Genomic DNA, 15,000 nt, shown 5'->3' on the forward strand with positions numbered 1-15,000 from the left:
AGAGAGAGAGAGAGAGAGGGAAGAGAGAGGGAAAGAGAGAGGGAAAGAGAGAGGGAAAGAGAGAGAGAGAGAGGGAAAGAGAGAGGGAAAGAGAGAGAGAGAGAGGGAAAGAGAGAGGGAAAGAGAGAGAGAGAGAGGGAAAGAGAGAGGAAAGAGAGAGAGAAAGAGAGAGAAAGAAAGAGAGAGAGAGAGGGAAAGAGAGAGGGAAAGAGAGAGAGAGAGAGAGAGAGAGAGGGAAAGAGAGAGAGAGAGAGAGAGAGAGAGGGAAAGAGAGAGAGAGAGAGAGAGAGGGAAAGAGAGAGAGAGAGAGAGAGAGAGAGAGGGAAAGAGAGAGAGAGAGAGAGAGAGAGAGAGAGAGAGGGAAAGAGAGAGAGAGAGAGAGGGAAAGAGAGAGGGAAAGAGAGAGAGAGAGAGGGAAAGAGAGAGGGAAAGAGAGAGAGAGAGAGGGAAAGAGAGAGAGAGGGAAAGAGAGAGAGAGGGAAAGAGGGAGAGAGGGGGAAAGAGGGAGAGAGGGGGAAAGAGGGAGAGAGAGAGAGAGAGAGCGCAAGAGGAGAGAGGAGAGAGAGCGAGCGCGAGAGGAGAGAGAGAGAGAGAGCGAGCGCGAGAGGAGAGAGAGAGAGAGAGAGAGCGAGCGCGAGAGCGAGCGCGAGAGGAGAGCGAGAGCGAGCGCGAGAGGAGAGCGAGCGAGAGAGAGAGAGAGAGAGAGAGAGAATTTTTTATTGGGAATGGTATATAGCAGAAAGTAAAAAAATATAAATATTTTTTCAGAATTGTTGTTCTTATTTTGTTTATAGTGCAAAAAATAAAAATCTCAGATGTGATCAAATACCACCAAAAGAAAATGATTTGTGGGGGAAAAAAATGACAGCAATTTTATTTGGGTATAGCATCGCACACCCGCGCAATTGTCAGTTAAAATAAAGCAGTGCCAAATTGCAAAAAATGGCCTGGTCATTAAGGGGGAAAATCTTCCGGTCCAGAAGTGGTTAAAAAAAGATAAAAAAACAGTAAGTAACAAGCGTTTTTACATCCTTTACACTGGGCAATGATTGGAATTACTTTACCATATTATATAGCATGAAAAAAGCGATTTAAAATTCCGACTTTACTTCCCTTTTAACAAAACCCAGTGTAACTATAGTGGGGTGCAGTTTATGTCCAGTAGGTGGCAATCTCACCCTTCAGCAGAGGAAAGGAGCGGAGATTTGGGGGCACGTAGGTAGTAAATTGCGCGGAGATGTATATCACGGATTAGTCAGTAGGAATTTTAGCAGTCAGTGGATGCCGGACTGCAGCACATACATCGCTTTGGCTGGACGGGTGACAAAAATCCAGACTCTCCAAAATGACTGTACTGTGCAAGTGAGAAACCGCCAAGGTTCTGCCGGAGACTGAGAATTCTAAATCGACAGAAGAAGGCGCACAGCGAGCGGACGGGTCACACTCACAGCTATAGATGTTAATGTACTTTAGCATTACAGCCCTAACATTTACTATACATGTCTATATTCAGAAATTGAATGAAAGTGCGCTGATAATATGTGAATTTAGTAAAGCTGCAACCAAGAAACTGTGCCTAGTGAAATATGTAAAAGATGATTGGTGCGCTAAACAAGAAAAAGTAACTATAATGCTCAACTAAATAGTTAACATATAAATTGACTCTTAAGTCCCCGTTCACACTAAGGCGACCTGTGAGGCGACCTGGTCGCCTCACAGGTCGCCTTCCATAGGTAAGCTGCGGACCCGTTCTAATAGGAGCGACACAAGTCGCTCCGACTTAGAAAAAGGGTCCAAAGCTTCTTTGGGGCGACCTGCATTGACTTCAATGTTATGAAGTCCGTGCCGGCCGCTCCGAGGTCGCGGCGCTCTGCTCGCACCGCGACCTCGGAGGTTGCCCCTGGAAGTAGCGTCGCTCGTATGTGAACGGGGCCTCATAAGTGAAGTATATATGAAAAATAACAGTTCATAAATAATTCCAAAATAACAAAATTATCTTTGGAGTGATTCAAAACAAATTTAGATTTGTTTAGCGGCTGTGTTTACATATATAATGTAAACAAGCCGCCTGTCATTCTCCCCTGTGTAAGAATAGCGATCATAAGGTTCTACTATGTAGGACCGTTGATCACTGTTCCTACACCTCAAGCCACAGCCAATCACAGTTAGAAACACGCTCCTTGGGACACACATAACCCCTCCCTCTCAAAAAAAGTTAACCCCTTCACTGCCAGTGTCCTTTTACAGTAACAGTGCATATGTATAGCACTGATTACTGTAGTAATGTCACTGGTACCCCCAAAAGTGTCAAAAATGTCAGTCAAGGGTCCTATCTGTCCGCTGTTAGTAAACGCGATAACATTTGCGTAAACCAATCAAAATACACTTTTTGCGATTTTTTTTTACCAAACATATGTAGCGTAAAACACATTGGCCGAAAATGTTAAAAAAATTTTGATTTTTACATTTTTTTGGGGGGGAATTTCATATAAAAAAAAAAGTGGAAAATATTGTTATTTTTGCAAAATTGACGCTCTTTTTTTGTTTATAGCGCATGATAAAAAAAAAAAAAAAAATATCGCACAGGAGATCAAATACCACCAAAAGAAAGCTCTGTTTGTGGGGAAAAAAAGGATGTCAAATTAGTTTTGGTACAGCATCGCACGACCGCACAATTGTCTGTTAAAGTCACGCAGTGCCGAATCGCAAAATACCCCCTGGTCAGGAAGGGGGTAAAATCTTCCGGGGCTTAAGTGGTTAAAAAATGTTTTTGTTTTTTTTTTACTATTTTGGGCCAGTGTGCCTTAGAAAAAAAAGAAAAAAAAATCAGGAGATATCCATTACCATTTGCCAACAAATGAAAGCCCCCCCCAAAAAATAATAAAAAAAAAAAAAAAAAAAAAAAAAAAACAAGGTTTAATCCAACTGGATGCACAAAGTGGTTGTGATGGTGTGTACGTCGTTTTTACTAACACATGTCAAAGTTGCAAAATTGTGCTTAGGCATTAAGATTTGTTTTACCCTTAGGCTCCTTTCACACGGCCGCTCCGTGTGAAAGGTCCGCTGCGGGACTTTTTTTTTTTTTTTTTTCACGGAGCGGATGACATTTCTGTCATCCGCTCCGTGTGCCCGCATATCATCCCATCCGTTTGCGGATGATATGCGGACATAATGTAAGTCTATGGCATTGCGGATGTCAGCGGATGACACCGCTGACATCCGATTTTCCTTCCTTTCCGTTTTTTACACGGAAGGAAAAATGGGGTTCTGTTCCATTCGTAAAAACGGAACAGAACTGACAGGAGGAAAATCGGGTGTCAGTGGATGGTATTCCGCTGACACCTGCAGTGCCATTCACTTACATTATGTCCGCAAATCATCCGCAAACGGATTGGATGATTTGCGGACACACGGAGCGGCCGTGTGAAAGGACCCTTAGGTGCAAAGGGGTTAATACGCTAATCATTGTTCTGCTTTCATCATAGTGGCGTCGTGCCAAGTGAATTAAACAGCACATTTAAAAAGCAATCTTCTCCTGTAAGGATGTACAGTGTTAGACCGACTGCACTGTGCTATCTAATAAACCTGATTAGCGAAGGAGTGCCGACTCCTTTTCTCCCAGTCTGAGCCTGGCTGTGAAAAGATTACGGATGATTATTTAATAACACATTATATTTTTTTTTAAATGTTTAACGGGATCAAAACTTTACACCCACATTTAATAATTGTATATTTGCCAGTACTTTGCCCATGCATGGAGGTGTTATTACATTATTAGAGGGAGGGTATAACGGAGGAGTTATTCGCCACAATGATTATTTTCGGCTCTCATCGCTGAAAATAACGATTGTTATGGCAAAGGATTATTAGAGTTTAGTGAAGTGAGCTTTGTGTGGGAAGACAAAAGAAAATTGATCTGGAAGGATATAAAACATGGAACAGCAAGCAGACTACCATACCACAGTCAGATATAAAGTTACCCGTCATCTATACAGGGTAGGAGACCTTCTGGTAAGATTAGTCCATCATGCTATAACGTTCAAGTAAAGAAATCAATATACGCTTATTGGGATTTCTTTTACCAAAAAAATATATAGCAGAATACATTTTGGACTAAACTGATGAAGAAATTTGATTCAAAAAGTGTAGAAGATATCCCAGGGGGCCCACACCAAGGTCAATAGATGTCAGTTGTTTGATTACTTTACCCACCCCCGTCCAGAACTGGGTAAGCAGAGGGCACTGCCAAAAAAAGAGGAAGAGGAGAAGAAGAACCACTACAGAGGTTATAACCCTCCCTTCAGGGCAGCTAATAAGGCAGTACTGCTGGCCCTCCTGTACCGGGCCTGGGTCCCATAAGTTCAAATAGGGGGGAGGACAACCTAAAAACAAGCCAATTAGAGCCTCAGGATCTAACCACATGCTTGTCAAAAATTGACAATCCTAATAGACACCCATTAGTCCAGCGCCCCACACAGTGCACACAAAGAACGATTTATTTTTAAATAAATAATAGGACTAAATTTTTTTAATTTTAAGATGTAAAAATGTTAGTCCTATTATAATTTATTTAGAATTAGATTGTTCTATGATTAGCTTTCTTATTTCGCAAACTAACTTTGAGGGGGGGGGGGGGGCAGCACCCCTGTGCCCCTTTTGGACCACCTGCCACCGCTGCCTCCCTTGCTCTATATAAAAAATAAAAATAAAAAAAAATTATATAAGATTTTCTATTTGTGCCCATTAACTGGATGAAAAATGAACGATCGGACCAAATGACAGATTAGCAGAAAAATAGTTTGAAAGTGTATGGCCAGCATTACTGGTGGGCAAATGAGTGATGAAATTCACAGCCCCAGCTAACCCTGCCGATGCCCTTACTTACATTATTGTTCACCATGGCTGTATTTAAACTTGACCGGGACTTTTTTGCAAAGGGAGCGACCAGATGAGTTAGCGAGGAGCGCTGTAAAGGGAGATAAAAGAAAAGAAAGGTATTAGGAAAATCAGCAACATCTCTATAAATATACTGTATATACTACACCTACATTTCTGTAGAGCGGAGCACAGAATACAAGGGATTGGCTGTCCTGACTTATAAAAGTCTGAATTGTAAAGGGCAGCAATACATTTTAACTATATTTGTTTTGAAAACGAAATAAAAAAAAAAAAAAACTAAAATATGAACTTCATAAAATACCCTCAGAGCCCATTCACACTAGCACGACTTGCGAGGCGACTTGTGTAGCCCCAGGTCGCTTGACATAACAAAAGCAATGTTGATCAATCAGTGCCGTCTTAATTGGCACTACTGAAGTCGCTCCGACTTCAGAAAAGGGTCCTGTACTACTTTGAGATGACTTGTGTCAATAGACTTCAATGGGAGTCGCCTCCAAGTCGGATCCTTATCTTAATTGAAGCGACTTGTTATCAGACTTTCCAGGAAGAAGAAAGAGAATAGCCAGCATCATTCCCCACATTGCAGCCATGCCTATATGGTTATATATATATATATATATATATATATATATATATATACACACATATACATACACACACACTATTATATATATATATAAATAATGGTATATATATATTCCATTATCTCTGCTTGGTCTGTGTGAGTGGCACTGGTGGACACAGATAAGTGGCACTGGTGGACACTGACTCGTGGCACTGATACGTGGCACTGGTGGACACTGATTCGTGGCACTGATACGTGGCACTGGTGGACACTGATTCGTGGCACTGGTGGGCAGTGACACTGGTGGACACATATGTGGCACTGGTGAGCAGTGGCACTGGCGGATAAGGATACGTGGCACTGGTGGGCAGTGGCACTGGTGGACACATACGTGGCACTGGTGGACACCAAAACGTGGCACTGGTGGGCAATGAGGAAATGAGTAAAAAAAAAAAAAAACAGAAAAGGGGAATTAGGTCACAACACATCATATTCTGATTGGCCAAATACAAAGTCATCTGTCATATAAGTCGCGCAAAATAATTCACAAGTCGCGCTGAAGTTGTGGTAAAGTCGCGGTAAAGTCGCCGTAAAAAGTCACTCAGACATGGGGCGACTTATGGTCGCGGCAGTGTGAACCGGCTCTCATTCTCCCGCAGGAGTAGAAGCATGCTGATAAGGTTTAACCTCTGTTCACGACACCTTTCAGCTCAGGAGTCTTACAGAACAGCTAGATTGGCTCCTAGTCAGGGCTTTTTTTCAGCGGGAACGCGGGGAACGCAGTTCCGGCACCTCTAGCACTGAATGTATGCCATGGCAAGGGGTGCTGGAGGGTCTACTGATGCTGGAGGGGATCTATTTTTGGATGGCAATCTATTGTTGCTGGTGGAGGATCTTTTGATACTGTGGGTTAATTGTTGCTGGAAGGGATCTACTGTTGCTGGCTGCTAGAGAGTCTATTGATGCTGGCTGCTGGGAGATCTTTTGCTGCTGCTGGGTGTCTATTGCTGTTGGGGGGGGGGGAGGTATATCAATTTTATTGCTTTTCTTGTTATCATAACCAAATTCTATACATTCCACTACAAAATTATACTTGGCTCTATATTCTCTAAAAGGGGCTGTACCGGAAGCTGGGTAGGGGGTGGATGCAAGTGTCGGTGCTCAGAGGTGGAACCAAGGGTTAGTGCTCGAAGGTGGGTAGGGGGCGGATACACAAAGTAACTTAGAAAGGGGAGTTCCTGCACCTTTTCTCTGAGAAAAAAAGCCCTGCTCCTAGTAATGATGCAGAATTTGTTGGAGATACAACTTTAAAGCTTAGCCTATTACAGATTAACTGCAGTTCACAAATAGGACACTAGGTGTCGCTAATGCTCAGTGATATGCTATGCATTTCTATGATGTGTTGTAATTTCCTGTACACTGTACTGAACTTGTTGGTTATCTCTTCCTGTCTGTTGTTCTTATTACAATGAGGTGACATCTTTGCTTTCTGTGTTATGTTCCAATAAAGAAGCCAGTTCCTGTTTACTCCACAATGTCTGATCTGAATGGACTCCGCTGCACCCAGTGATCACACTCTACAACAGAATTCAGTATAGATTTCAGAATCTGTGTCAGTCTCCTGGTTCTGTCTGTGCTTTTTGGTTCCTCCGGCCAACCTTTAAAGCATGAGTGTCCAACCTGCGACCCTCCATCTGTTACAGAACTACAAGCCCCATCATGCCTCTGCCATTGGGAGTCATGTTTGCAACTGTCAGCCTTGCAACGCCTAATGGACTTGAAGTTAGGCAACAGCTGGGGGGGCCGCAGGTTGGACACCCATGCTCTAAAGCCTAGTACGCACGATCAGAAAATCTGAAAAAATATACCACTTTCTAAGCGATCGTACGGTAATCTGATCGTTAGTACGCAGCCTACTACTGGAAACTCCTACAACATTATACTGTCCTGTAGTAAAGTAGGGGTTGGTGGAAAGAACCACTGAGCACAGACTAAAGAACAGAAGGCTTAAGTCAGCTATTTATCATCAGGGAAGTATTTAGTAGATCAGGCAGTGGAAGCGATAAGTAATTACTTTTTCATGACAGGGACAACTTGGGAGTTCAAATTTTGGGGTGGATTTAAGAGAAAAAAAAATGCAGCGCTGTTTGTCCATATTCTCAGGATTCTTTCCTTGCCGATTGAGAATGTGTGATTTGGGGAAACTTTGCATTATGGCCACTAGATGGCGCTATCATATTAAAAAATAAAAATTGCTCTTCAGCTTCATCTAGTGGCCATAATGAGGTATTTTCCATATTTGAACATTCCATAATTACATTTGAAGTGCAAAGTATGTAGCCTGAGAACATTCAGTTTTGCTCCATTCTCTCAGAATTAATTTACAATCCCAATTTCAAAACAGTTGGAACACTGTCAAATCAACATTAAAACAAAATGCAATGATTTGCAAATCTCATAAACCCATCATTTTATTCACAATAGAAAAGTTATCAAATGCTTAAAACTGAGAAAATTTACCATTTTAAGAAAAAACAAGGGTCACTTTGAAATTGACAGCAGTAGTTAATTGGTAACAAGTCAATAACATGATTTGTGTTGCTTCTACACATAGGCGTCAGCTTAGGGTTACCCTGTTTAAAGGACAGGAATATCAGAGGCATTACAATTACTTATTTATGATTGGGGGGGGGGGGGGTGTTATGAAAGTGGCAGAATTATACTGTAAGTCTGCATCCTTTAAAGCCTAGCAGATGACTGTACATTTTGTGCATTACCCACTCCTGAACTCTTCACTACAACTTGCATCCTGTTTGCTGGGCTGTATGTTATTTTCACTCCCGATGCCTGATGCATTACTCACCCCCGTCCCCTGTGATCTCTGTATTACTCCCCCCCCCCCTCCCCTGCACTCTGTGCATTACTCCCCCCCCCCTCCCCTGCATTCTGTGCATTACTTCCCCTCCCCTGAAGTCTCTGCATTACTCCCCCCGTCCCCTGCAGTCTCTGCATTACTCAACCCCATCCCGTGCACTCTCTGCATTATTCTCACCCCTCTTCCCCTGCATTCTCTGCATTACTCACCCCTCGTCCCCTGCATTCTCTGCATTACTCACCCCTCGTCCCCTGCATTCTCTGCATTACTCACCCCTCGTCCCCTGCACTCTCTGCATTACTCACCCCCATCCCCTGCACTCTCTGCATTACTCACCCCTCGTCCCCTGCACTCTCTGCATTACTCACCCCCATCCCCTGCACTCTCTGCATTACTCACCCCCATCCCCTGCACTCTCTGCATTACTCACCCCTCGTCCCCTGCACTCTCTGCATTACTCACCCCATCCCCTGCACTCTCTGCATTACTCACCCACGTCCCCTGCATTACTCACTCCTAAACTCTTACCCCTGTTCATTACATACACCTGACCCCTGCATTCTGTTTGCTGTATGTTATTTTTTACTCCTGACCCCCCCATGCTGTACATCACTTACTCCTGTCCCCTGCACTCTGTGTTACCAACACCTGAACTCCATGCATTACATACACCTGGCACCTGCATTCTGTACACTACATACTTCTGATCATTGCACTCTTTACATAATCACAAATTTGAAACCCTTGATGCCGGCTGCACGCAAATATGCGGCCTCTAGGCATCTGGGCCTTGGCGCAGAGAGTACGCATATTTGCGATCCATATCACTGTGCCAAGAGCGTGCGCCCTGCTCCTGCATAGTGACTGGCATCTAACCAAAAGCTCCCGATCACTGCATGCATGTTTTCAGATCACGTGACCACTGTGACAGCCAATTATGGCAGTTACATCATCTTAAGCCACACCTCGCCTCCCGGCATCTTAAACCTCTTAAAGAGCCGGGAGGTGCGGCATGAAGTGGTTAGGCTCCTACCACTGTCAGCACCAGTTTTTCTCCACTGGCGTGCAGTGTCACCACCTTATACTTCTCCGCTGGATGAAGAAGGAGGAGGTGTCCCTGCCAGGTCGGTTTTAGGAGGCTCCATGATTTCTAATGGCACCCCTGGCAGAAGGACAGAGAGGGGTGGAAAAAATTGATTTTTGTAAGATCTTACCGTAAAATCCTTTTCTCTTAAGCTCATTGACAGACGTAGTCTTCTTGATTCTCAAGAGCTGGGTTATGTTGTCTCCGCAGGAGTAGGACTAGGCAGAAAGACAAAACGTTCTGGCTCCACCTTAGGGGCAGTCCCTGAGGGTATATCCTCCCTCTCTCTGCTACAGGGAATCAGTTCTGTTCTAAAGCAGTAACAGAGAATTTAACCCAACCCAACTCAATGATAGAGGGGCGGGTACTACGTCTGTCAATGAGCTTAAGAGAAAAGGATTTTACGGTAAGATCTTACAAAAATCCATTTTTCTCTATCGCTCATTGACAGACGTAGTCTTCTTGATTCTCAAGAGCTGGGACATCCAGAAGCAGTGCCACAAATGAGGGGTGGGATTGACAGAAATCAAAATCCAATCTAGAAGGCCCAACCGGAGCCAACCAGAAGTATCAAAGGACTCATCGAGTAAACAGATGAGACCTACCCCACAAATCCTCGAGGTAGACCAACAGTCTCCTCAGACAGTGGCCTGCAGGAACCTTGCGGCCAGAAGAGGCATCTGACGATGCCATCACATGAACCTTATACAATATTGTAAAGGTATGAACCAACGACTAAACAGTCGCCTTGAAAACCTGAACCACTGACGCCTGATGGCGGAAGGTCCAGGAAACTCTAAGCGCCCGAGTAGAATGCGCCTTAAAAGGGAACGGGGGATCTCGACCCTTAGATAAAATAAGCCTATACCACCGTCTGTCTGATCCATCTAAAGATGGTCGCAGCAGAACAGGCAACCCCTACTTAGGGCCATCCGTGATCACAAACAGTGAATCCGTCTTACAAATTGAATCCGTAGTATTCAAATATATCCTGATCGCCCGAACTACATCCAAGGAATGCAACGCAATTCTCGAGGATGATTGGGCTAAGGACATAGGAAGGACAATACACTGTCCTCATTCAATGAAACTTTGAAACCACCTTAGGAAGAAAGGATGGATTCGGATGAAGAACAACCTTATCCCTATGAACCACCAGATCTGGGGAACAACAGGATAATGCAGCCAGTTCTGACACCCTGCGTGCAGAAGTGATAGCCACCAAGAAGACCACCTTCTGGGATAAAGTAAGCAAGGAAATCTCCCTGATATTTTCAAAGGGAGGTGTCCGAAGAACCGACAGCACCAAATTAAGATCCCAGGATGGTAACGGCGCGTGCACTGGCAGAGCCAGGTGTCGCACCCCCTGGATGAAATTCCGCACCAAGGAATGAGTAGACAAAGGCTTCTGAAAGAAGATAGCAAATGCTGAAACCAGACCCTTGATAACACTCAAGGCCAGCTTCTGCTCAACTCCCTGTTGCAGAAAAGCCAATATTCGGACTACCGAATAAAGATGTAGATGGAACCCAAGGGATTCACACCACACAATATAAGACTTCCATGTACGATGATAATCTTTCTGGAAGTCGCTTTCCTTGTTTTAACTAGAGTAGGAATAACTGAAGCTGACAATCCCTTGTCCTTCAGCACCTGGGTCTCAATAACCAGGCCGTTTAAAACCAGCGATCGTAAAGCAGGATGGAAGATCGGTCCCTGAGACAGTAGATCCTCCCTGAGAGGAAGTCTCCACGGGACGTCCGCCACCAGTCTGACCAAGTCGGCGTATCAAGCTCGACGAGGCCAGTCCGGAGCTGCCAGGATTACTGGAATTCCTTCCTCCTCTATCCTGCGAAGAAGTCTTGGCAGTAACCCAAGAGGAGGGAAGGCATACATTAGCTGGTATTGCCCCCACGGGTGACCAGTGCGTCTGCGGTCTCTGCTAGAGGATCGCGGGAGCGAGCCACGAATCTCTGTACTTTTCTGTTGAATCGTGATGCCAACAGATCCACATCCGGGGTGCCCCAACGTAGGCACAACTGGTGGAAAACTTCTGGATGGAGGGACCATTCCCCCTGATCCGGAGTCTGACGGCTGAGATAATCTGCCTGCCAATTTTCCACCCCCGGAATGAACACCGCAGAGATAGCTGGAACAAATCGTTCCGCCCAGCAAAGAATGCAAGCCACTTCTTTGGCCGCTCGGACACTCTTGGTGCCCCCCTGGTGATTGACATAAGCCACGGCCGTGGCGTTGTCCAACTGGATCCGAACCGGGCTGCCCTGGAGCTGCTCGGTCCAGTGAATCAGACAAAGTCTGATCGCTCTCAGTTCCAATACATTTATCGGCAACCTGGATACTTCCGGGGACCAAAGTCCCTGGACAGATAACTGACCGAGAATTCCTCCCCATCCGGATAGACTGGCATCCGCGGTCACTATCGTCCAATATATTGGCAGAAATGACTTTCCCTGGCTGAGCATCGGAGACCGAAGCCACCAGACCAGAGACTCTCTGGTCTGTTTGCTCAATCGGATCTGATTGTCCAGGGATTCCGGATTCCGATTCCATCTGAGAAGAATCTCTTGCTGAAGAATTCGGGTATGGGACTGGGCAAATGGGACTGCTTCGAAGGAAGCCACCATCAACCCCAGAACCCTCATGCAAGTCCGAAGGGAAGACCAGCTGTTGGATAGTAACAACTGGACTGCTGATTGAATCTTTCGGAGTTTCCCTACCGGAAGAAAAACTCTTGTCCTGACTGTGTCTAGAATTAGACCCAGATATTCGAGCCTCTGGGTGGGAACCAGAAATGACTTTTGCTGGTTCACCAGCCACCCGAATTCCTGTCAAGAAATCATAGTAATTTCTATGTTTTGTAGCAAGGTCTGAGGAGACTCTGCATGAAGCAGAAGATCGTCTAGGTAACCAAGAATCGATATGCCTCTTTGGCGCAGTAGTGCCAACATTGGGGCCAACACCTTCGTGAAGACCCGAGGAGCCGTGGCGAGACCGAAAGGTAACGCCACAAACTGATAGTGGTTCTCTTCTACGGAAAAGCGTAGAAACCGCTGATGTCCTGCGAAAATGGGAATGTGAAGATATGCGTCCTAGATGTCTATGGACGCTAGGACATCCCCTGGATGCAGGAAGGCTGCTACTGTGCGAATGGACTCCATTCTGAATCTTCTTATGTTGACAAAAGAATTGAGTGCCCTTAAGTCCAGAATTGGACGCACTTTGCCCTCTTTCCTGGGTATTGTAAATAGGTTTGAATAAAACCCCTGAAAACGTTCTGTCCAAGGAACGTGGACTACCACTCCTTGTTGTAGTAAATCCGTGACTGCTCTCCGCAGATCTTCTAAACGATCCGGGGATAGTCGAATATTGGAAGGGAAGAATCGCGCCGGTGGGAGAGATCAAAACTCGATCTTGTACCCTGACCTTATGACTTCGCAAACCCACTTGTCCGGGATTCTGGAAAGCCATGGATCCGGGAACCGGCGAAGACGTCCCCCCACCCCAGTTATGGGTGGGGGCGCACCTTCAGGCTTTGGACGATTTATCTTCAGGTCTGGAGGGGGCGGGCTTTTGCTTGCCCGACCAACGTCCCCTGAAGCCTCCTGAAGGAGCTTTGGAGGACTTAATTTTTTCACCCGCGGGACGAAAAAACCTCTTGTGAGCAGAAAAAGAAGGCCCTCGTTTTTGACGAGTTCCTTTACCTTTAACATTTTGCGGTAAAAAGGTGCTCTTTCCACCCGTGAGATCCTTAATGATCTCATCTAAGTTGGCTCCAAATAGACGTTCTCCTGAAAAGGGGATATTAGCCAATGCTTTTTTGGAACCTTGGTCGGCTAACCAACCTTTTAGCCACAGTGTACGCCTGAGAACCACTGCTGAGACTGATGCTCGCGCCAATAATGGAGTGGCGTCTAACGCCGCATCACACACAAACTGTAACCCCTGTATCATTTGTTCCAACAAATCTGATACCGCCTGAGGGACCTCTTCTAAGTCCCGGCGTAACCACTTGGTCCATACAGTTACAGCCTGCGAAACCAGACCAATAGCAATTATTGGTCTGAAAGCTGATCCAATCAAGGTAAACATGGTGCGAGACATAGCTTCTATCTTGCGATCCACTGGATCTTTAAAAGACGGAGCGTCTTCTAGAGGAATAACCGTGGCTTTATTCAATCTAGCAATTGGTGAATCCACCACAGGTGGTTCTGTCCATTTCTTAATGCCTCAAACGGATAACGCCTGTTAATGCGTTTAGAAATAGTAGAAGTGCGTTTTGGCAGACTCCATTCTTCTTTGATTGGATTGCCAAAACATTTGGGCAATGAAAAAACCTTCGCCACTTTGATGCGTTTTTTAGTCCCAAAGGGGATTTCAGTTTCAGCTATTTCTGACGGAATACCCTGTAATCTTAAGGTTTCTTGAACAGATACAATGAGTGCGTTTACCAACGCTTCCTCTTTGGCTATGGCTGATGCCGAAACATCCTCCTCACTGTCTGAAGAGACAGTACACGAGACACCAATCCCAGATGAAGTACCTGCAACTGCAGAAATAGGCTCAGAGTCTGAATCCGAGGTTTCAGATAATAAGGGGTTAGGCGGGGGTCGCTTACTTGCGCCCTGTCCCTGACAAGCCACTTCCACCCGGGACACAAAAGTTTCCATAATAGCTGACAATGATTCAATCGTCAGTGGGGTGCTGGAGGATCCTGCAGACCCCTCGAGGGGATCCGGAGGAGATACATGAGTGGCAGGGTCCATGTAAATTCAGGACACCTTTGCCAGAAAACACAAAAAACCTTTTTTTTTTTTTTTTTTTTTTAAATAAAAAAATACCTCTTTTTTTTTTTTTTGTCTCCCCCTAGCGCAATACCGCCCCTCAGAGTACCTGCTTCTCGATCCCACAGAGAGAGAGAGGGACCCCCAAGGCTCACCAACCGATGCAGTGAAGTTTCCAACCAACTGCAGTCAGCGTCTGTCTTACAGACTGGAAGGAGCTGTTGCTTTTTCCCGGGTAGAAGGACGTGGCTCCGCCCCCTGTGTACGCCTTCCGGCGTTCCCAGCTCTCCACGAGGTAGCTGGGCTCATGAAACATGGCCGCCCCCATACAGGAGACATTAGACTCCAAAAACATGGCGGCCGGCGTGACCTGAGGACATGCATGCACCTGGTCTACGGCAAAATGGCGGCGGACCGCCGAAATCGTTTTTCCCAGCACATCCACCTGCATCTCTGCTGAGTGGCGATTTATTGATCTACAGGAGATACACTACAAATAAGGTAGGATTATACCTCCTATGTCTGCTGTAATGCTACAGTCTGCTGGGTAGAGTGTTAGCTCTCAAACCAAGTCCACTTCCCACAAACACATACTGTATTTACAAGGGGGACTTTTAGTGTCAGATATATACTGACCATGTATGGAGGGGCCCATAATTCATACTGCCTCATAACGAGGAAAGAAAAAAAGGGAACGTTTACTCACCATACCGAACCACCAGGCACCCTCTCTTCACAATACCCTCTCCACCGGGGTGGGGGTTTGTGGACCACT

The 15,000-nt window shown here is 45.4% G+C and overlaps 1 protein-coding gene across 1 annotated transcript in view; it reads right to left on the reverse strand.

Annotated features, from left to right (window-relative positions):
* Positions 1-15,000, reverse strand: part of LOC309558747 (rac GTPase-activating protein 1-like) — a gene marked incomplete at both ends in the record, with an annotated part of 142,255 nt that overhangs the window by 86,367 nt on the left and 40,888 nt on the right. Inside the window, one exon of the mRNA XM_082261794.1 lies at positions 4,886-4,966. Within this exon, the coding sequence (XP_082117920.1) occupies positions 4,886-4,966 (81 nt within the window). The remainder of the gene's footprint in view (positions 1-4,885; positions 4,967-15,000) is intronic.

The sequence above is a fragment of the Pelophylax lessonae genome, assembly GCF_965119305.1.
Source record: "Pelophylax lessonae genome assembly, chromosome: 6".
NCBI classification, from domain to species: domain Eukaryota; kingdom Metazoa; phylum Chordata; class Amphibia; order Anura; family Ranidae; genus Pelophylax; species Pelophylax lessonae.